The sequence below is a fragment of the Psittacula echo genome (assembly GCF_963264785.1).
Source record: "Psittacula echo genome assembly, chromosome: 3".
Taxonomy (NCBI): Eukaryota; Metazoa; Chordata; class Aves; order Psittaciformes; family Psittacidae; genus Psittacula; species Psittacula echo.
The window spans coordinates 1,282,851-1,306,631 of NC_137736.1; the positions used below are offsets into that span (position 1 = coordinate 1,282,851).

The 23,781-nt window shown below is 41.7% G+C and overlaps 1 protein-coding gene across 1 annotated transcript in view; it reads left to right on the forward strand.

The window, feature by feature from the left end:
• Window positions 1–23,781, forward strand: part of ALCAM (activated leukocyte cell adhesion molecule) — a 129,064-nt gene that overhangs the window by 91,841 nt on the left and 13,442 nt on the right. The window contains 6 exon segments of the mRNA XM_080612284.1: window positions 2,838–2,902; window positions 3,224–3,311; window positions 4,161–4,343; window positions 9,340–9,467; window positions 11,192–11,321; window positions 23,684–23,781. The exon segment at window positions 23,684–23,781 is cut by the window's right edge and continues 15 nt beyond it. Coding sequence (XP_080468410.1) covers window positions 2,838–2,902; window positions 3,224–3,311; window positions 4,161–4,343; window positions 9,340–9,467; window positions 11,192–11,321; window positions 23,684–23,781 — 692 coding nt within the window.

Here is a 23,781-nt window from a genome sequence, read left to right on the forward strand (position 1 = left end):
AAATTATGAAGAATTATCATGTTTACTTAGCACACAGCAGTAAATAGGTAGATGAGACAGTGGTATATAGTAAAATGAAATGCTAACTGCTTGAATTACTGTATACTGTACTAAATATTAACACAATGCTAACTCAGCCACGGAGCACAGCTTGTATGTTTTATTGTATGCATTAGTACTAATAGCCAAATCTTCTATTTGTGATGGAAGGTTAGACTAGAGGATGCCACACGTACTGTGGCAGACTTAGCACTACAAGGACCAATAACCTTTGCAGCTTTTAATTTTGAGGTCACAACTTTATTTAGGGTTATTTTAACATTTCTTTGTGTTTCGCTTCCTTTATGTCTGGTTTCTGGTTTTTCATTTTTTTCTTGCTTGCTTCCTGGCTTGCTTGTTCTAATTACAAAAGAGTTAAGAATAGCCTGCAGGCTTCATTTATTTAACCAATAGTTTCTAACTCATTGAACCACAGATACAGAGCTAAACTGCAGCAGTGTGAACCCTCATAAACCAAAATCTTGCACACCTGAAACTCAGCTGTATCCCAGAAGTCGTGCCTGATGCTGGGTTGTATGGGAGCTTGTCATGTCCTCAGCTGTGCTACCTGATTAACTCAAAACTATTGAGCTGAAATGGTTCATTGCACAAGCACCACCTGCTAGTCTCATTTACCGGACTGCTCAAACAAGCTCTACCAGCTTTCCAGATGGATCCTGTCAGCATCTTTTTCATGCAATTAAATGGCTGGTTTCCAAAGCTGAGCAGCCCAGCAGCCATGACCTGCTGTCCTACTGTACTGATGCTTGGCTTTTGCAGACAGTAAGCTTTTTTCCTCCTATTATAGGGTCTATACAGAGTTGCAAAATACTCTGGCAAGCTCTTAGGCTGAGAGATAAGCAGTGGGCTTAAGCTGCAAACCCACCAAAGTGGGCTCTCCTGCTGCCAAGTTTACAATTTCTTCTTGCCTCAGATGTTGATCTAGTAAATGCCAAGAAAGTCTTAAGTAGAGAATTAACTTGGTGCACATGCTATGGCTGTGGGAATCTGGCAGCAGGTATTTCCTTTCAGAGGCTCCTCTGAGGGAGAATATGGCTGTTTCTCAACTGGTGCGTCTATCTGCTCCAGTGACCAGGTCACTCAAAACAGGGAGAGCCACACAGGAGCTACAGAGCAGGAGTCTTCCCTTTCCTTCAGTAGGAACATTGCAGGGCTGGGGAGTCCGAAGGACCAAAAAGTGTTCACAAACTAGACATGGGGGAGATAAGAGATAAAAGGAAGCAAAGCTGAGGTGTGGAAAGGTGTTTTAGATAAACCAGCTGGTGACTCGTAACAGGCAGTGAATTGTGCATGTTTATGGAACCCAAAAATCTGAACCAGAAAGCCTGTTAATGGTCCTGTGAAACCACACTTGCTTGAATTAACATAAAAATGTTTTGTCCTTGACAGGTTCTTTCAGGGAATAGGTTAACCTTTTTCCATTAAAAGTAACAAAAGAGAAATAAGTATGCACATATCTTAAAAGAATAATCTTTACTTGCACTTCGGAGAAATTGTGATGGTTTTGGTGTGTAGCTTTGACTGCTTTTTGGTTGTTTGGGTTTTTTAAACTGTCAAATGAATAGGTTCTTTTATTGCCTTTCATTTCCTTTTTGAGCTGTTCTTGTTCCATCCTGGCGTAGTCTTCCAAGTGAGCAACATATGTGCATTTGTATGCACACAGATACACACACATACATGCATATGCATACAGAGCAAATGGATTAGTGTTGACACATGCTGGCTTGCTGTCTCTGTGATAGCAGCAGTAGCACACCTGCACATCAGTAAGCTCATCAGTGGGTAGAGATTTTTGGCAAGGTAATAAGTTCACTTTGGTGGGATTAGTGACATACACACATTATTTATTGGGGAGCTTGATTTCCGTAAGCTGGCATGGTTTAGGATGTTTCAGTCTGTATAAGTATATAATATGAATGCTTTTTAATGCAGTATAGCTAGGGTGCAGAGGCTTTTTTTGACTGTATAAACATTGATTTATATTTTTTTTTTTCCTTATTCTTCCCTTCTCCCTATAAAATTGTGGGGAAAACTGTCTCTTTTGCAGATAAAAATTTGCATTCCAGGCTTCAGGCCAAACTATTTTAACAGATAAGTTATATAGTCTCTAGAAAGTACTCTTTTACGATGGAAACTTTGATAGATCCTCCACTTTGGCAGGCTAAGAGGTCCATCTACCATAATAAAAGCAAATAAGAAGACATACTGGCACTGAAGAAAAAGTTTATTTTTTTTTTTTAAGGAAGTCATAACTAACTCAGAATCAGTTTAAGTAATTACATTTATCTCTATCATCTGAATTTCTTACATGTAACAATCACAGTTAGGAAAAATAAACATTAGAAGAATGATTAGGTTGAATTGGTTCCTTTATAATGTGACAGCTCAGCTACAGTAATATCCACAGTAAAGCTGCTTTACTGTTATCATTTCTATACCACTGGTTCCTTCTCCAGCACGCGTAGCATATAAATCGGATCAGGTTCTCTCCTCCCGGGTGCTGCACTGGTCTGCCTGGCTAAAAAATGTGTTGTCAGAATGCGTGGAATTCATTATGACATATTTTAAAGTGATGGCTTTTTCCTTTTCAGTCCATTTGTTAATACTGAAATAGAAGTATCTCACTTTTTCTCCTTGTAATGGCTAAGTGTAGGTAAGACCAGACCAGATGGTTCTATTTAGTCTCAAAGTCCATGAGGGCTTTTTAGTAACTTTGTGTTTTTCAAACAGCTGTTTGTGCTCCCCTCAGTTGCACTTTTCTTCTATTTATGTTTTAGAACAACCCTCTCAACCAGAAATCTTGCATCAAGCAGACTTCTTACAGACGGAGAAGCTACAAATGGTAAGAGCAGTGTTCTCCCTCAAAGTTATGTGCCTGACAGCTGCCTGAAATCAACATGGACAAAGGTGCTGGAATGAGGCTCAGAGAAGGGTGCAGTCGCCACTGCTGTACCGGCCCATCCTTACCTTAGACCCCCCAACAAACCCTCTTCCAAATTGTACCGAAGCCTCATTGATGGGTTTTGCCCTATTTAAGAAAAATGTTTGGGATTAAGCCTTGTAACTTCCGAGAAATTTTTACCCAAAGCACCATAAGCAAAAATTGAATTATGTTAAAACATAGCAGAGAGAAACGGCAACTGATTGCTGTCTGTTCTTGCAGCTTGGGGAGTGCGTTGCAAGAGATAGTTATCCTGAAGGCAATGTTACATGGTACAAAAATGGAAGAGTTTTGCAGCCCATGGAAGAAGGTACGTTTCAATAATAGCCAGTGTCCCGAAATCCACAGGCAGGTGTATGCATGAAGAATTGTGTTTATAAGAGTTGCTCTACTTTAATGTGTTATTCCATTAAGGAAAACTAATCCTGGAAAGATGAAACTGGAAGGACACTTCTAGGCCATTCAAAGCACCCAAGCTATGCCACATAATCTTTTTCTTTCGGTTCTAGCTTTAAAACTACATCATGGGGAATGAGGGTTGCCTTTGTTAATACTATTGCAAAGCTATTCTTGAGCCTGTGTAGCTAGTAGAAACCTGAATCTAATTTCCAGCTTCTTATTAGGTGTTAGCTGTCTCAATTTCATACCTGTCCAATATTGTGTTTGGAACATGTAAATAATCATGTCCTCATGCAAGTATTTATTTTCCAAGATATTTACAAAGATTGCTTGTTTTTTCACTCTTTCAAATTTGATTTTGATAGGCTAATCAGATCACAATATTTGACCTTCCATAAAAATGACAATACTTAAAAAATTCAGTTGTAAATATGATCCTAAAAACTGGTTTTGCCAGGATTTTTGAGGCCTTTTTTCAGCTTAAAAATTGAGCTGAGATTTGTATTAAAAACACCACCAATTTACAGGTTTTTTTCTGATTTGATTTGCTCTAAGATGTACAGCATGTTGGGACTTTGATAAAATGTTCCTGATATACATCAATGGCAATACTAGAGGAAAACTGTTACGGTCCCTTGGGTAATTTGTTGTGTTGCTTGCATGTTTGTATCCTGATAACAAATACGGAGTAAGCAACAACGTGTAGGAAAAAAGCCTGCAAATTTGCCTGTGTGACCCTGAAACAGTATTTCCTTTTCAGTTGTGGTCATAAATTTGCAAAAGATTGTGGACAAGTCAACAGAACTCTTCACCATGACATCGTCTCTTCAGTACAAGCCGACAAAGGAAGATGCGAATGCCAAGTTCACTTGCATTGTGACATATTATGGACCATCTGGCCAGAAAACAATACAGTCTGAACCAGTTGTCTTCGATGTTCACTGTAAGTTATTAGAAAGCACTTGTTATTTTATGTAGTCTAAGTCAGGCGTGGGAAGCAAAATGAGAGACATTCTACAGATATACAGAGACATTGCTGCTTGCCTGTTGAGGTGGTGTCTTTAAAGCTGATTTGCAGCAAAAAGGTCTGAGTACACTGTCTGTGTAATTTTACTTCAAATTTACCTGATATTTCCTTCTAACATTAGAATGCTGAATATCAGGATTGTGTTGACAAGATGAAAGTGGTAACCACAAAAACTTACAGTGAAAGATGCTTTTCAGAGCTTTAGCAGAGGTTAGCGTGGTTGATCAGTGACTGTTTGTACCCTGTGAAATATGTAATAAATACACAATGCAGTTTTTAGTATACTAAAATGTTTCATTTTTGCAGAGACAGCACCAAACAGCTAATCCAGGCAGGCTACCTTGCACATACTGCGCTAGCTTGTATACAGCTGTAAAATGCTGATTTTTACATTTGAAATGTATCATTTGAATATTAGTAGACTTTCACATAGAGAATCTATAAATAATGACTTCCAGCTGGCCTAAGTCCTAAAGCAGCTTCCTTACTGTATTACTGACCAAGTGGAAATTGTAAATCTCCTTTGAATAAACGCAATGGGCAGTTGGCAAGGAAAGGTCATAGTTGGTGGTAGCAATTAGAGAAGGGGGAAGAGGGTTTCAAAAGTGTTGTAAAATGACCTTGTAAAATGGCCTTCTACTTCTGAAGGACTGTAGAAGGCAGCAGGTTGTAGCAGAATGCAGAGGAGCAAGAGATATGCAGTATGTCCAGTCAAGTGTTACCTTTCTGCACACTTCAGATAACACCTCAATTTAGAAGTACTTTTTTTTGGGAAGGATACAGTTCACGTATACAGTACAACATCTAACAGGATCTTGCTCTACATTGTGTAACAACCCTGTAATTCAGTTGAATACAGAGAAAATCAGTAAGGGACTGGATTTCTCCAGCTAGCACATCTGCTCCATTGCCTTGAAACTAAGGCTGCAGGCTTGAAGTGGGTAGGTCTACCTAGCTGATCAGTTGGTTCTCCTTCACAGGCAAGGTTTGTTAAGCCATGGGGTAGGAGACTGGTTTTGACCTTGGTCAAATCATATAAAACCTCGGAGCAATTGCTTCTTGGTTTCACCTGGAGAAGCCGGAGTAAATTATGGCCTACTTTTGACAAGTTGTTTCTCCAGAATGACAACCAGCAGAAATGGAGAAGAAAACCTCTGGGACAGCAGTCATTATCATTGGAAATAGCACAGGTATTTCCAGCCTGCGGAAACCTATCCCATCACTTTAAAGCTAGAGGGTGGTTTTTATTTTTTGGTTTTGCTTTAAAGTTGGGTACTTACAAATTACCCTGGTGTTTTCTCTTTATTTCTGTCAACTGTGGAGCCCCATGACCATAAGTAACTCCTGCTATGTATGGCAGATGTTCACAGGGAAGAAGTGTGATGACCAGAAAGCTATTTGTTGCTATTACTTGCTGAGAGGTCTTTTGCTGTCCTCGTTTCCCCACCACTTTCATGCATTAGAGTACTTCATCTGTTGAGCGTAAGGCTCTTGCAGATTTCTGTGGTACACATACTACATGTACTTGCAATTAAGGACTACCTGATGTGAAGGAAAAAAAGTCTGCACAGCACTGCAGAATAGTTCCTGTGCCAGGTATCATGTGCGTTCTGTATTAAACACTTTGTAGACTAGCTCTTTTAATCCTGGTCTAGTAACACACAATTTAATTAAGATAGTTCTTCCTCCAGAGACAGGCAGTATCTTTGTGCTGCTGATTAGACAACAGTGGGAGGCAGGCACACCCTCCAGTAGTAAAGAGGCCTCAAGCATGAACTTTGGGTTTAGAGTATGGAGTTATCCTTTCTGAGTATTTTCATTTGCTATAACTTCACTTTCTTACTCTGCTCAAATGCATCTCCAAATGAATTTGTGAAACTCTTTATTAATAGATGTCCAAAGCTTCAACAGATGAATTTCATGACTGATGTTACTTGACGATAATGATGTCTGGTCTTTGTTTTGTAATTTAGTTCAGTGATCCTAATGAGTTTCTTTCTCAATAGATGTGGGTTTGTTTTTTTTTTTAATGAGTCATATGTAATGCAGATGAAAAAAAAAAAAAGGCAGACTCCAACTGAAATAAATGGGGGTCTTTCAGGGCTCGGATTCTTTTTGAGATTGACTGTCAAAACTTACTGTGTTTTGCATCTCTGAAGCAAGTAGAAAAAAATCATGAAGCAGACCTGTTGTATGGTTAAGTCGCAAGGAACTTTTATCATACAGAAATGAGAAAAGCATGCTTAAAACTGTGTCTACACAAGATTGTTTTAAAGATACACCTATTCGGTCAGGATCTAAGAAATGTTTTACTGTTTGGAGGTGGGGTTTAGCTCTGGGCTAGTGCAATCTCTAGTACTCCAGTGTTTATTACCTAGTTGACATCCTGGAAGCAGCCAGCCACTGTAACCTAGTATGAGAGGAAGAGTGCATTAGCTCCTACCATGTTGGGTGCTACCTGGCAGTGGATAACCTAGCTCAGCTGGCAGTAGTTACCAGATGTGGTCTGCAGCTGTAGCAAGCAAGCTGCTGAAAGTAACATAAGTAACACAAGGGAACTCTTGGAGCTGGACAGTTAGATAGTATCTCAGGTACCTAAATTACCTAGACTCCAGTTAGGTTGGGTTCTGCTCAGCATTAATCAGTGTAAAAGGTAATGTTTGTCAGGTGGACTTTCCAGTCATGCCCTATTGTTAAGTCCCTGTCTTGTTATGGATAACAAGTTACATAACAGGTTAGAGTCAGACACTTTATATTCATGCTGCTTCCAGCACTGGTGTTTCCCTTGAAGTTATGCAGTTGTGGCCATGGTGGATCTGGGACAGCAGCTTTCATTTAGTAAATAACTGTCTTTTGGAGCTCAGAATTTTGCTCTGTGGAAAGCAGACTCTCAGGTTTAGAGAAGAACATGGTAAGGTGGGTCAAGCCGGGGATATGTGCCACTGAGAGGCAAGATACACCTTCCCCAGGCTCCTCTTGTTTATTCATGAAAGTAAGGGAGCACATTACCTGTGCGAAACAGCACTCTGCATTGCACTGAACTCTCCGTTTTCCTATCATGAGGTTGTGTCTTCCTCAAGAAGATGACCTCTTCACCTTAGAGAACAAATCAGTGTTTTGTTACTTACTTCTGTAAATACTTATTTTTTCCAGTTTGGAGAATGAAATCTAAGATTTGCTCCTGGTTGATTGAAGGAGATAGAAGGGTAACATATTCCTGCAGGGAAGGCTGGTGGTTTGCAAGAAGTCATTCTTGTCTAACTGTCCATTTTTAATCCAGTTCTGGTCATCTCTGTGGGAAAACCTGTTCCAAAATAAAATTCTTAGTCATCTTCATTATAATTTGTAGAATCATAGAATAGTTAGGGTTGGAAAGGACATTAAGATCATCTAGTTCCAACCCCACTGCCATGGGCAGGGATGCCTCACCCCTTTTCATTCTTGAGATAAAGCCTAAGCAATTCAAGGGTGTATTTAGACAGCCTTTACAGTAACTTTTCACATTTAGTCATCTTGTCTCTCTTTCTGTCAAGTTAATGCCAAGTTTCTGCAGCAGGCCAGCTCACCAAACAGCTCCTGAAACATGGGCTTTTTGCCCAGCTGTTGTCAAGAGGTGTGCTTGGGCTTTCTGACCAGCTACTTCATTGCTGCTGTTGCATTCCACACCAGCAGTGATGCTGGACTTCCCTTTCCTAAGCAGGCAGAATTGTGCTTCAGCTCTGAAGGTACTGAGACGGAAGCTGTTTGGACATGGAAGGGAGTTGAGGCTACTGTATCTGAAGGAGGGAGGATGTAGCTTGTTGAAGCCCAATACCCATTCTCTTAGGAGGAGAGATGCTGTGTTAGGGTTCTCAGTCATTAAGAGGCCACAGCAAAATGCAGTTCCTGTTATTGAGAAATCCCACAGCAGAAGACAGACATGATGAATGCCTTCAGGGTCGGAAGGGCTGTGAAGCACACGCTTCACTAAACATACAAAATCAACTGTCAGGCAAGAGTTTCTCTGCCATGTGATTTTTTTTTAGTGTCTAATAAGATGCGCTCTGCTGTGTCTTGATGCAAGACTGGCATCTTTGATGGGATTTATTTATCCATTAAAACTAAAGCATTGAGAGCTATCTGCCCCTATTCCTTTACTTTTGTTCATTTTCCTGGTTTTTTTGTTTTGTTTTGTTTTGGTTTTTGTTGGGGTTTTTTTGTTTGTTTTTTGGTTTTTTTTTTTAATATTTTTCGGTTTCTACTTGGAGAGAATAGCATCTATTAAAGTATATCCTGTTTCTGCTTAAAAAAATATACCAGTGTAAAATGTAAGTTATAGTTCAACTTCCCTGAACATGACAGAAGTATGTTACATTTACAGTTTTGTTGACTATGTTAAGGGTCGTATTATGTTCACTAGATTCGTCTTTCTGAAAGCCTTTAGTGATCAGCATATAGAATAGGCTGAACATAGTCACTTAGTTCATATTTCTTTCTTTTTAATGCAAGAAGGTTATTATCTAGTACTAATGCAAGGCATTGAGAGCTTCAGTTGTTTTTCTGATTGCTGCAGTCCTCCAAACAGTAAGCTTCACAGAGAACAACTTAATGTCTCATAATGAAATCACACCATGGAACTGTTCTACCCATCAGGGTTTTTTTCCTTTTAGATACATGACATGGTTGTAATCATTGCTGTTTCAGTTACAGGTATTTTGGTGAAGAAAAATGAATGAAATCATACGGCTTCTTTGCACTTACTTCATTGGCAAAAATGCATAAAGTGTGATTAACGTCAGTTCTTTTTAGGGATGTGAATGCCTTCACCCGCTTGATGATAAAATCATGTACTCTTCGGCCATGAATATTGTACTGATGGTGTAACAGTGCAGGTTATTGTGGAAGCTACTAAATGTGTACATTATTTTCACAGATCCAACAGAGAAGGTGACTATTCAAGTGCTGTCACAAAGTAGTACGGTTAAAGAAGGCGATAACATCACTCTGAAGTGCTCAGGAAATGGCAACCCTCCTCCACAGGAGTTCCTGTTTTACATTCCAGTAAGTCCTGCCTTGCTGTCACTGTGTAGTGAAATGTTCTGTATCGTCCCTTCCTACAGATATTGCTGCATGCCAGTGTATCTGTTATTTTGTAATAAATGAAGGAGGGAATTCAATGCAACAAAACCTGAAGACAGACATCAGCCATTGCAGCAGACTCTCAAAACCCCTCACCTGGGCTGGCAAATTATTTTGAAGAAACATCTTCTGCACCCCACCCCTCCTGAAGTTTTTTGAGGCCTGGACCCACTAAAAATGACTACTACTGAATTCGTTTCCCATCATCAGATATTCTGATAAGAAGCACTTTTGAGTAAAGCCATTCAGCATCTTGAATGAAACCATCTCATCTGGTGTCATAACAAGCAAAGATGTAGCAGGGAAAGTACAGGAAATCAATTCAGCTGGTTGTTGGTGTTTTTTTTTTTTCCTTTCACAGATGGATCTTTGTGCAATTTTTCTTCAGTTAATTTATTAATTGTTGGCATAACAACACCAAAAAGAACAAGTGTGACAGCACAGAAGAAAGCGCAGAAAAAAATCTGTCAAATGCATAAGATGCATGATACCATTAATCTTAGTACTGGTGAAATTCACAGGCAAATAGGGCTTTACATTCCTAGTCCTGCCTCCAGTGTCCTGCTTCTCTTTCCTGTTTTATATCCCTTTTTTGTTCCTACTGCGGTAGCCAGCAGAGCTGTTTTTGAGAGAGGCCAAGGCAGTGACATGCTTCAAGGCATTTTGAAAAGTGCATGTTACCTTTTGAGCATAATCCTCATCTCCTTTGGACTCCTGGCATGTTTGAATGGCTAAAGAGCAGCAAGGGAAACTAGGAGCTGAAGTCCTCTTACCTCAGAATAGCCATTTAGATTCAGTGAGTCATCCTGGGAACCCCCTGCCAGGGAAGACAGTGTATGGTATCTCCCCTTGCTCTGCTATCACAGTGAGTGAGCTAAGCACCCAAGTTTGTCTTACCTTCAGTCTCCCTCTACCTCATACTAGTCCTTTTTCTCCAGGGGAGTTAGAATTGGTGATTTTTTTGCAAGACTCACGGGTATATTAAATCTGTTTCTGAATTCCGAGGTACAAATTAGGGGTTTGTTCTGTGCTTATTTCAAAGGTGGTTTAAGTCAGTCAGTTGTAACTGGGGGGGGAACTGGAGAACTGGGCAGCCAGAAAGCAATGCTTGCTGCCTAATTCAAAACACCAGTTTTTGTAGGTAAATGCATATAAAGTAGCATGTACCCTAACAGACTCCATACCATGATATGGATAGAGCAAGGCTTGCTTGTGCTGTTTAAAAACTCTGCAATGCAGTACACTTCATGATTTTTCCTAAACTGAATATATAATTTCAGATACAGATTTAGAAACAGGATTTGTTCTGCTGTTGTGATTTCTACAATGCTCCTGCTTGTAGACTGTCTCCTGCTTTCTCCCATTTTCTTTCTGCTGAATGCTCAGATTTTGTATGTTAATTACCTCTTAAAATAAGTTAGTCATTCAATTAAAAGAGTAAGCTCTTAATTGTGGGTGGTTTTTAATACTCTGATGTCATGCAGGAAATAAACCTTAGTATTACTAACAGGTAATTACACTTCAGTGATGCTGTGTCAATGCATATGTTGGAGTATTTCACTACCTTTATAATAAAAAAAAACCTCATAAAAAACAAATGTTTTAGCAGGCCCATATGAAATAAATGTTCTGTTTTCCATATGCAGGGAGAAACAGAAGGCATAAGAAGCTCAGATTCTTATGTAATGACAGATGTGAGGCGAAATGCAACAGGAGAATATAAGTGCGCTCTGACTGACAAAAGCATGATGGACTCGACCACCATCACTGTGCACTGTAAGTCATTGAATTTTGCACTCCTAGTTAGGATACCGATCTGTCTTGGATCTTCTGGGATGCTGTCTCGCTCTCTGCTTTATTTAGGTAGATCAGCCTAGTTAACCTATAGGAGAACTGAATGATGTTGTTGAAGTAGTGTCAGGGTGTTTTTATGTTTTCTCATGTATTTCTGTTTGAAAGCCTTAACTTTCTTGAGTCATTGTCCAAGATAGCTGGTCTTTATGTAACCTTTGTATACTTTGTGATATTATTGCACTTCCGCATACAGTGAAGATTCCGGTACTTTGTTTCACTCATGTGAACGTATAAATGGCGAATTACTATGCTTCAGCTGCACCTTGGAATGTACTCCAACATATACAGTCCGGCTCACTGGTATCACTGAACGTTATTCTTCATAGTGAAATTCACATTAGTCTAATATCCTCACATCTTTCCTCAATGATGTTAATGTGTAAGTCAAGGGAAGAGACTTAGGAACTCGTTATGTTCACACAGGACAAGTTACTTTTCTCACTTTTCCCAGAATCATGAGAGCTACAGTACTCAGTAAAGTTTGTTTAGCTGGATACTAGAGTATTTACTCATACTTTAGCAGCAATGCTTTGAAATCACTCACTGAACTGGCTGAACCATTGAAACAAAGATCTCTTTTCAATACTTGCTTTTAATCTCTTTATGTGAGAAAACAAGAGCACGAAGTCCTTCAAATTTTGCTATACTATCACAGGCTATGACATGAGACTCAAGCCAATGGTACTAGGTGTCCCTTAAAAAAAGTGGCTGTCTGTAGTCTTCCTGGTAGCATAAATACCTTTAATAGTTCATGGGTTTGGAGGGATGGGATGGATAATTAATTTTAAAGGCTTCCACAGTGATAATGTTTTAAATGAAAAGAAACTTCATGGTTTTTTTATACTTCGGTTTGGTTTTTTTTCTTGGAAAAAGTACAAATCATGTAGAAAATCTGTACATGATTAATTACACCATTCCGTTTAATGAATATTTTGCATTTAATAAGGTCATCTGCTGTTTTCCTACCCACTCCTTTTCTTTGCCAAGAGTCCAGGTATGTAAGATGTGAAGAGAGCTCTGTACTACTGCCACTAGCTGCCCAATAACAAAGGTAGCTTGCTGGTAGTTAGCTGTGGTATAACTGACCCTTTCATTTTACTCCAGGTGGATTTCATGTCTGCTTGTACTTCCATCAATAGTTATCCTAAAGAATGGCTTCCTCAGCTCCAGGTTATTTATAACCAGACAGTTTTCCTTTCTCTGCTATTTTGTCTGCATGTCAGAAGAGCTTTACTACAAAGGAGAAGCATGTATTTTCTTGACAGAAGTCTTTCCAGTTTTGGCAGATAGAACAGCTACTCAGAACTCATAGGTACACTCAAGTACCCTACTGCTTCTCATCAATTACGGTTCATTTTGTGTCGGTTTGGTTTTTTTAAAACACCTCTGTCTGCAATAAAGCCTTTGCTTAAGTGAGGCACAGTGAACTGGAGTAGTTCTGAAACTCCTGAATGCCTATACCATTCCTTATCTTTAAGCTACTTCAGTATCTTGCCTTATGCTGGTCTAAAGCATTTATGCAGCATGTTTGCTTGTGAGAAGAGCTCCCCTGAAAAAGTCATAAACCTCTTAGATGCTCTGTAATATCCTCCTTCATCTTTCAATTGCCTGCATTATATCAACTTTCCAGCATAATTCAGTAATTTTTACTGCTTTCTCCTTCTAAAGTACTTATATATTTTTGGTGCTACAGCTTCTGATTTTATTTTTTTAAATGTCTCCATGATGGCTTTTTGCCCTCCAAATAATACTTAATAGCACCTATCAAATCCTATTTTTTCTTCTTCTTTTGCTTTATTGCTTACCTTTTCACATATGGGTGAATATTGCTGTCTATGCTGTTACACTGGAAAAGACTTCGTTCTGAGTCAGGGCTTTTTGTTTCCTCACACCCAATCTTGATACTTCATATTTTCTTATTTTTCACTTAAAAAAACCAAATGAAACAAAAACCCAACCAACCAACCAAAAAACAAACAAACAAAAAACCCAACCCCAGAAGCAAACAAAAATACAAAAACCCCAACCCAAAACCACAACAAAAATCAGGCAATATAATCATTTTAGTTTAAATCTGTGTAACTACTTAAAGTGATTGTTATGTTTTGACTGTAATGCTTTTTCCCAAACAGATTTTATTGAGCATTATAATTACACTGGTTCCTTTCAGTGTATAGGTAGGGATAAGTGTCTTGCACTGGTATAGAGTACATTAGCGCATTGTAGCCCTTCAATATTTTTGTAGCAGAATATCTTGGCTCAATACCAAGGTTTTTTCCAAGGTGAATGTAAATTGTGAGATTCACAGCTGAAAATTGTCATTAAATCATGTCAGTTACTCAGTGTTTTAGGAAATATTTTATTTATAAAGTAAAGCAAGGGGGGGTAAGAAAGAGCGTCTTCCTTTACCTACAGAACATAAGGGAAAAACTAGACAACCTGAGCTGTTGCCCTCAGAGCAGATGCAGGATCTGTGCAGCACGGTCTGAGTTTAAAGTGTGGCAGAACCAAGTGCTTGTGGTTGGTGCAATTTGTCCCTCAACAGAGGGTGCAACAGGACAGGATTGATGTGGGTTTGGTTTCTTTACACTGGGTTATTAACTTTCTGCTAGCTCTGTTTCTTGAGTGAGTTTGCCTAGGGTCAGATGATCAAAACCTGCAGAGGGGAAGTAGGGGGCAGCGGCAAAGCCTTTTTACAATCACTTAAAAACTGCTATAGTAGAACGCTCTGTGCAAGGCAAGGAAAGCATCTAGCAGTAGGGGATGGACATTCCTTCCCTCAGCTATGAAGAAGCAGATGACTGTTTCGATTCACAGTTCCTTTTGTTTATCTCTTCCTGTAGTTGTTTCTGCATGTAAAACCCAGTATGGAGCAGGGCTGTGGAACTTGCTCTGTGTGATGCTTTCCTTTCTACTAAAATGTGTTTTCTGGGTAAATAGGTTTGCAAACCTTCCAGTAAATGAAAGGCTTTAGCGTTTGTGTTTCTCTGTAGGTACTTTTAATAGTCTTTTCTTGTGCTACAGACTCATTGAAAAGACAGGGGAAATCACCTTTTACACGTTCCATGGAAAAATCTGTTCTCGGTATACTAGGACAAGTTTCTGGTTGTTTGATAGTATATTTAGGGAGTTCAGACTACAGGCAAGTGCTGTGCATAGTTTTGCAGACACAGCACGGTATTCCTTTGTAGATCTCCTTTTAAAGCCTGTCCTGCAAGTGCAATAGATTTTCAGAACTGAAATATTCGCTACAGTCTTCCCCACATTAATTCCATGCTTCTCTTACATGATGTGTTAATACATGCAAAATGCATTCTCTGTCTCTTCCCTGTCCTACTTGGTATGCACAGACAGCACTGAAATCAATGCAAGACTTAAAGTGAGACCACATTAAGAGCTATCCTATATTGAAAATGGTGCCTGATGAGAAGTTTGTTTATGAAGAACGCTTCAAAGCCAAACAGGAAATGTATGGAAAAATCTTTGCAACAAATTTTTTTCTTTCAGTGGCAAGGAAGATTGATTTTGACAGTCTTATGTGTGCAAGAAACATTTTCTCCTCATACTTGTGTACCAAGAAGAGATTATTTACTAATGGAGCATATAAGTTGAGAGGTAGAAGTATCTACATCACAATTCTTTGTGGACCCTACAGATAACCTAGCAGAATATTAATCCAAATCAAACTGGCCTGTGTAGAGTTCCTACCAGGTTTCTATGTTAAACAACATCTTAATTCTGTACTTCATAAATCACCTTAGAAATACTGCTCTGAGGTGTGTGGTTCATCTCGCACACTGTAAATTCTCCTGAACTTCTAAAGCAACCAAGACCACTGTGTGAGAGGGATTGTAGTCTTAGTTAGAATCCCCCAAAAAACAGGGTAGGGGCATCATGGGCGTGCTATTGTATAATATCTCCTGTATGGTTGTCGTGGTGTAAGCCAGTCGGCAAGTCACCCACGCAGTTTTTACTAACCCCCCTGCCTCCCGGAGGGATGGGGAGGAGAATAGAAAACAATGTAACTCCCACGAGTTGAGATAAGAACAGTCCAGTAACTAAGGTATAGCACAAATCACTATGGCTACCACCAATAATAATAATGATAACGGAAATAACAAGGGGAGAGAATATGATACCACCCACGGAAAAACAAGCCTGAGAGAGCAGTGAGCGTGCCTTCTGGGAAACTCCCAGTTACATCCCTGGGCATGATGTGCTGTGCTATGGAATACCTCTTTGGCTAGTTTGGGTCAGATGTCTTTTCCCTACTTCCTCGGGGCTTCCCCTCCTTCCTGGCCGAGCACGAGACTCACAAAGTCCTTGGTCAGGGTAAACATTCTGACCAGCAACTGAAAACATTGGCTTTATCAGTATTAACCCCAGGTAGAAAGTCAAAACCATAGCGCTGCACCAGCTACTAAGGAGAAAAAATGACTGCTACCGCTGAACCCAGGACAGTATCCACCCCTTATTCCATACCATTCACGTCATGCTCAGATCCCACATTTTCCATATACCCTCAGTCTCATCTCAGTGCACTGTTATCTTAGTGCACGGACCAATTCCTATAAAGCTGCTGAGTTCACCCGGTCCATGATGTTGGGCTCCATCTCTTCTAACAGTCTTTCAGGGCAGGAGAGACTGTGTGCAGTGTTGGATCGTTGCCTGCTGATGCTGATGGTTCCTTTACCACAGAAATCGTCCGGTTCTATCAAAGTTCATTCTCTGTTGGGATGATGGTCGGAGTGAAGTCAGGGCCAGTTGCTGGTGCCCTGCAGACTTCTAGTTGATGGCTATAGCAGGCAACAGCATACAATTGAGTACATTGGCTGTTTTCTCCTAAAATCAAATCCCCTTGAGGTATGCATAGGACTTCCCCATCTTCCCGCATTACCCACCAAGTATATCCAGGTCCCTGAGCGCAAGCAATCCTAAGAGTGGGTTTCCCTTTACCTGAAGCAGGAATAACCCAGACTGTCTTCCCCAGCAAATTCTTCATGTGCACCACAGGAACTTTGTCCCCCTCTACAATATGTATAAGTTCTGACTGGGCTGGGCCAGCCCTGTTGGCAGATCCTCTGGTGTTGACCAACCAGGTGGCCTTTGGTAAGTGTATCCCAATGCTTGAAAGTTCCCCCACCCATTGCTCTCAATGTAGTTTTTAACAGCCTATTGTACCGTTCGATTTTCCCAGAGGCTGGTGCATGGTAGGGGATGTGATATACCCACTCAATGCCATGCTCTTTGGCCCAAGTGTCTATAAGGTTATTCCGGAAATGAGTCCCATTGTCTGATTCAATTCTTTCTGGGGTGCCATGTCGCCACAAAATCTGGTTCTCCAGGCCCAGGATAGTGTTCCGGGCAGTGGCGTGGGGCACAGCGTATGTTTCCAGCCATCCGGTGGTTGCTTCCACCATGGTAAGCACATGGCGCTTGCCTTGGCGGGTTGGTGGGAGTGTGATATAATCAATCTGCCAGGCTTCCCCATATTTATACTTCAGCCATCGTCCTCCATACCAAAGAGGCTTTAACCCTTTGGCTTGTTTAATTGCAGCACATGTTTCACACTCATGAATAACCTGGGCAATAGTGTCCATTGTTAAGTCCACCCCTCGTTCACGGGCCCATCTGTATGTTCCATCTCTGCTCTGATGACCTGAAGTGTCATGGGCCCACCGGGCCAAAAATAATTCACCTTTATGTTGCCAATCTAAGTCCATCTGAGCCACTTCAATCTTAGCAGCTTTATGCACTTGTTGGTTGTTCTGGTGTTCCTCAGTGGCCCGACTCTTGGGTGCATGGGCGCTACATGGCGTACCTTCACCAGCAGGTTCTGCACCCGGGCAGCGATATCTTGCCACAGTGCAGCAGCCCAGATGGGATTACCTCTGCTTTGCCAGTTGCTCTGCTTCCATTGCTGTAACCACCCCCACAGGGCATTTGCCACCATCCATGAGTCAGTATAGAGGTAAAGTACTGGCCACTTTTCTCGTTCAGCAATGTCCAGGGCCAGCTGGATGGCTTTCACTTCGACAAACTGACTCTATTCGCCCCCTCCTTCAGCAGTTTCTGCAACTTGTCGTTGAGGACTCCATTCGGCTGCCTTCCATCTCCAACGCTTTCCCACGATATGGCAGGACCCATCAGTAAACAAGGCATCCTGCTTTTTACTTTCTGACAGTTTATTATATGGTGAGGCCTCTTCAGCACGCATCACCTCCTGCTCTGGTGACATTCCAAAATCTTTGCCCTCTGGCCAGTCCATGATGACTTCTAGAATGCACGGATGACTGGGATTTCCTATTCGAGCTCATATAATTAGTGCAGCCCATTTACTCCATGTCGCATCGGTTGCATGATGTGTAGAGGAGACCCTGCCTTGGAACATCCAGCCCAGCACAGGCAACCGGGGTGCCAGGAGGAGCTGTGCTTCAGTGCCAATCACCTCCGAAGCAGCTCGAACCCCTTCATAGGCTGCCAGTATCTCTTTCTCAGTTGGGGTATAGCTTCCCTCAGAATCTTTGTATCCCCGACTCCAAAAGCCGAGGGGTCGACCTCGAGTCTCCCCTGGAGCTTTCTGCCAGAGGCTCCAGGTAGGACCATTCTCCCCGGCTGCGGTGTACAGTACATTTTTAACATCTGGCCCGTTCCGGACTGGTCCAAGGGCTACTGCATGAACTATCTCACGTTTAATTTGCTCAAAGGCTTGTTGTTGCTCAGGGCCCCATTTAAAATCGTTCTTCTTCTGGGTCACATGATAGAGAGGGCTTACAATCAAACTGTAATTTGGGATGTGCATTCTCCAGAACCCCACAGCACCCAAGAAAGCTTGTGTTTTCTTTCTTATTAGTTGGTGGAGACATTGCTGTTATTTTGTTGATCACATCTGTAGGGATCTGGCGACGTCCATCTTGCCATTTTATTCCCAAAAATGGAATCTCCTGTGCAGGTCCCTTGACCTTACTCCGTTTTATGGCAAAACCAGCTTTCAGCAGGATTTGGATTATTTTCCTCCCTTTCTCAAAGACTTCTTCCGCTGTATCACCCCACACAATAATGTCATCAATGTACTGCAGGTGTTCTGGAGCTTGCTCCTGTTCCAGTCCATTCTGGATCAGTCCATGGCAGATGGTAGGGCTGTGTTTCCAGCCCTGGGGCAGTCGGTTCCAAGTGTACTGGACGCCCCTCCAAGTAAAAGCAAACTGTGGCCCGCACTTTGCTACCAAAGGAATTGAGAAGAATGCTTTGGCAATATCAATCGTAGCATACCACTTGGCTGCCTTTGACTCCAGCTCATACTGAAGGTCTAGCATGTCAGGTACGGCAGCACTCAATGGTGGTGTGACTTCATTCAGGCCACGATAGTCTCTTGTTAGTCTCCACTCTCCATTAGACTTTCGCACTGGCCATATTGGGCTATTAAAGGGTGAGCGGGTCCTGCTGATCACTCACTCACTCTCCAGTCTACGGATCAGCTTATGGATGGGAATCAGGGAGTCTCGGTCGGTGCGATATTGCCGCCGGTGCACTGTTGTGGTCGCGTTTGGCACTTGTTGTTCTTCGACCTTCAGCAATCCAACAACAGAAGGATCCTCTGAGAGACCAGGCAAGGTGGACAGCTGCTCAATTTCCTCAGTCTCCAAAGCAGCAATATCAAAAGCCCATCGGTACCCTTTTGGGTCTTTGAGGTACCCTCTCCTGAGGTAATCTATGCCGAGGATGCATGGAGCCTCTGGACCAGTCACAATGGGGTGCTTTTGCCATTTCCTTCCAGTCAGGCTGATCTCAGCCTCCAGTACAGTCAACTCTTGGGATCCTCCTGTCACTCCAGAAATATAGATGAGTTCCAGCCCTTGACAGCTTGATGGCATCAGGGTACACTGTGCACCGGTATCTACTAGAGCCTTATACTGCTGTGGGTCTGATGTGCCAGGCCATCTGATCCACACAGTCCAGTAAATCCCATTGTCCCCTACCTCCACCTGGCTTGGAGGCAGGGTCCCTCTAATAGTCATCACAATGTTGGACGCTTAAGTCGTGTTGAAAGGGATTATTCTTTGTTATCACAGGAGCTGGAGTAAAATTAGCTCTTTTGCTCCATCTGGGAACCTGCTCACCAGAGACTGAAGTCGCAGCTCTCATGGGATGATCAGCCTTGACCCTTGTTCCTATTTTCAATTCACGCACCTATTCCTCCAAAGCTGAAGTAGGTTTTCCATCCCACTTCATCATGTCTTCTCCGTGATCCTGCCGTAAGACCATAGGGTGGCCCATGGTGTATACTTTCTATATCTTTTCTCTCAAACAATAGGACGCCTTTTGTTAATAGCTGAGACGTGTTGGTATACGTGAGGAGCTGGATAAATCAGATAGATCGTCCCTCAATTGTTTGACATCCTGGGACAGTTTTTCTACAGCTGAGATGATGGAAGGGGTGAGATTGTCTTTCAACTCCTGGAGTTTATGAATCATTTCATCCTCTGTTAGTGACACTATGTCATTCCAGGTTACTGTTGCCAATGAATGGGCATATGATGATGGTGCATTCTGTGTAAGCTTTCGCCACATGGGTCGTGTACTTTCGACTTCATCTGGGTCTATGGGTATATCCCTGTTATTCAGCTTGATGTGATAAATCATCTCTAGGATGGCTGATTCCCTCAGAGACTGGATGCCTTTGTCTAAAGTAATCCACTTGGCCCAACGACTCATAACATCGTCCTTGTATGGAAATCTTTCTTTCACAGCTGCCAAGAGCTGCCTCCAAAGACTGAGGGACCTTTTCTCTCTTGGAATTGCTTTGTCAATTCCTCCTTCTTCCCAGCATTGGAGCGACCAGGTGATGATGTGCTCCCCTGGTTGACGAGTAAAATGTTTTCGCATATTCCGTAGCTCGGTTGAGGTCCGAGGTCGAGAACTCACCTCTTCTTCATAGTGTGATGATGACTCTTGATCAAATGGTGGCCTGGGTGGTCAATACATTGTTTCTTCATCTTGCTTCGCCCTTCTTGCCTCTTTTTTGCTTTTTCTCTTGCGTACAGGGGCAATCGATATTGGTATGAATTGCTCCTCTGGTTTAGATGCAGTGATTATCACTGTGGTTTGAGTAGCAACTGTACTTGTTGCTGGGGGTGGTGTAGCTGCTGTGCTCGGAGCTGGAGTAGCTGCGCTGTCTGCTGGTTTTCCCTCAGATCCAGGGACATTTTTTTCCTTTTGAAGGTGCTGGATAGTGTTGAACAAGGCCCGGTAAGCATAGGCCAAGGCCCAGGACATTGACATGATTTATCCCTCTCTGGTATGACCAGGATGACAACACACCTCATTTAAGTGTTTTACTATTTCTTCTGGATTTTGCAGTTGTTCGGTGGTGAAATTCCAAAGCACTGGAGGGGCCCACTGACCTTACTTGACCATACTAACCCACATACCCTGCCACTCATTGCTGTCCAGCCTCGGGGAAAATATCTCGATCCTCCTATTTTGTCGTCTAACCCCAGAGAAGACCCAAACCTGACTCTGCCTAACTCTTGAGATCAGACATAATGTTTGTGGACAAAACACACTCTGTAAGTGTGCCAACATGGTGATCCCCATCATGATCAGCAAACAGGTCTCAACAGTATTAAAAGGCTATTCAGGAACTTAAAAACTCTCAAATGAGGCTGTAAAGGGTTGAGGGGGGGACAGTGGGAGAGTAAGAGAATGTCTCCTTCACAGGTTGAACACCAGAGAAGGAGAAAAAAGATGAGTAATTGCTAAGCACTTCTATTATATACTTCCCAAAGTATAAAGGTGGTGACCACACTGGGAACATAAGCCAGATCAGTTTCATGATCAATGATTGTATTTTATTACAAGTCATTATCATAAAGTACAATGAGACAATAACCTTAGCTGAAGCCCCACACTTGAAAAACACTAACACAGCAAATACCGGCTCTATGTAAGTTATGGCATATTGAGGCTATGAGATCAAAAACAACAACTTTGAGAGCCAATAAATCAGCATTGTGACGAGTGACTATTAATCCAAACCACTGAATGCTTATCACGAATATGATTAGACACACTCCGGTCAGATCTGACGTTATCCCAACTCCTCGTGCCCCATGTGGGGTGTCAAAAAGAACTGTCGCGGTTTAAGCTAGTCGGCAAGTCAACCATGCAGTTTCTACTCCCCCCTCTTCTCCCTCCAGAGGGATGGGGAGGAGGATTGAAAGAATGTAACTCCACTGGGTTGAAATAAAAACAGTCCAGTAAGTAAGATATAACACAAATCACTACGGTTACCACCAATAATAATGATAAAGGAAATAACAGGGGAAGAAAATATGATACTGCCTACTGAAAATGAGCACGACAGAGCAGCGAGCGTGCCCTTCTGGGAAACTCCCAGTTACATCCCTGGGCATGATGTGCTGTGGTATGGAATACCTCTTTGGCTATTTTGGGTCAGGTGTCCTGTCCCTACTTCCTCGGGGCTTCCCCTCCTCCCTGGCAGAGCAGGAGACTCACAAAGTCCTTGGTCAGAGTAAATACTCTGACCAGCAACTGAAAACATTGGCTTTATCAGTATTAGCTCCAGGCTGAAAGTCAAAACCACAGCGCTGCACCAGCTACTAAGAAGGTGAAAAAGTGACTGCTGCTTCACCCAGGACAATGGTCTTTGGTGATCTCTCAGATTTGAGGTCCTTTCTTGCTCCAGAGAACAAAAAGGTTAAGTAGATGCTGAAGAAAACTCATCCTGAGGGTAGGGAAAAACAACCTCTTAGCTTTTTCTTCAACCACCCTTCTGCCGTCGTGAGGTGTGCTCAAGAATAATTTATTAAGAAAAAACATCCTGTACACTGTTTGAATCTATATATCAATCCTCCCTCCCTGTGTCCTGTCTTTATTTCTGGGTGTTGTTTGGGGTCTTTTTTTGCTTATAGAAACAATTATAAGATCTGGTGGGTCTTATTAGTTTGGTTACATATACTAGTGGGGGGAGGCTGTGTGAGAAATCCCTATAGTAATACAGAAACCAAATGCCGTTTTATCTCGGTGCCGAGATGAAAGTACCATTTGTGTGACCTTTCAGGCTAGGTATTAGACTTGTAACACACAAAATAATATAGAGTAATAGTACAGGACAGACCCTTGTTCCCTGAAGTTCTGCCTTTAATTACTGTGGCGTTCCCAAGGCAACCACTGAATGAAGTCAGGATCTAAGTTCACTGTTCCGTTATGGAAAACTCACAGTTTTCCCTTTCCTCTACCAACTGCGAGTTTTACTTTTTTTGAAACTCTGCTTAAAAGCCAAAAGGATTTTGTGTAGTCATTTTCCAGCAAGAAGTGTATCTGTGATGAAACCATGTGTGCTTGCCATTTCGTAGTGTGTGTCTGTGTGTGCATCTGTGATAGTCATTTGACCAGGCAACTTGGATTACAAGCAAGGATCAATGAGAGCGGAAGCAAAACAGAGGTTTAGCTTGCCAAACTCTGCTTTCTACGTGTAGAGTCTCTTTCTTTGAAGAAAACCCTAGGCCACCAAATCCATATACTATGAAAAATACAGAGAAGTGTTTCCTGATCTCTTTCTCACTGGTTTCACCCTGTCTTGTGTGAGACACAGCTATCACTGACTGCAGTTTCCCTGGAGTCAAAACATGTCAGGCAAAACCTGGACTCAGAGTTAAACAAAAATGGCTTTTCAATGTACATTTCAAAACAAATAAATCAAAGGGCCTCATGTGTTGCCACCTGAAACCTATATTTCAGAGTTGTCATCCCTTCAGTCAGTATTGTATCTCATACATCGTGTATTTGTCTTTATCCTTTCGAGAGGCTGAGGACAGAAGTTAACTTTTTTAATCACATTTCGGAAAGTTACCCCTTGTCTTCCTGTCCACTTCGTTGCACATATTATTTAGGTTAATCCATCCCCACCTGCATGAGTTATCCCCTGAAAGTGCATTTCTACCTGGGGCATAGCAAAGTACATTTGGAGCAATCTCTGCTTCCTTTTGCCAGATGCACACAGTCTGTTATGTGATGTATTCCTTGCACGTCCTCTGTTAGTCTTTTAGCAATATAAGGTGAAAAAAAGGAAAGTATCTATTTGTCCAGTGATTAGTGAATTTTTGGGTTTTGTTTTTGCCTGTAATTCCAGTCCAAATGGGCATGTTGTGCAGTGCCTATTTTAGAATAAATCTGTCTTCTCTGTTACTTGTAAAATTGACCTAGATGGTGTGGCAGGCTTTTTGAGATAAACTTGTGACATATTTTTAATTTTCCCCCAGATTTGGATTTGCAGCTTACTCCTAGTGGTGAAGTGAAAAAGCTGATTGGAGAGGCTTTGCCTGTGTCGTGCACAATTTCTTCTAGCAGAAATGCAACG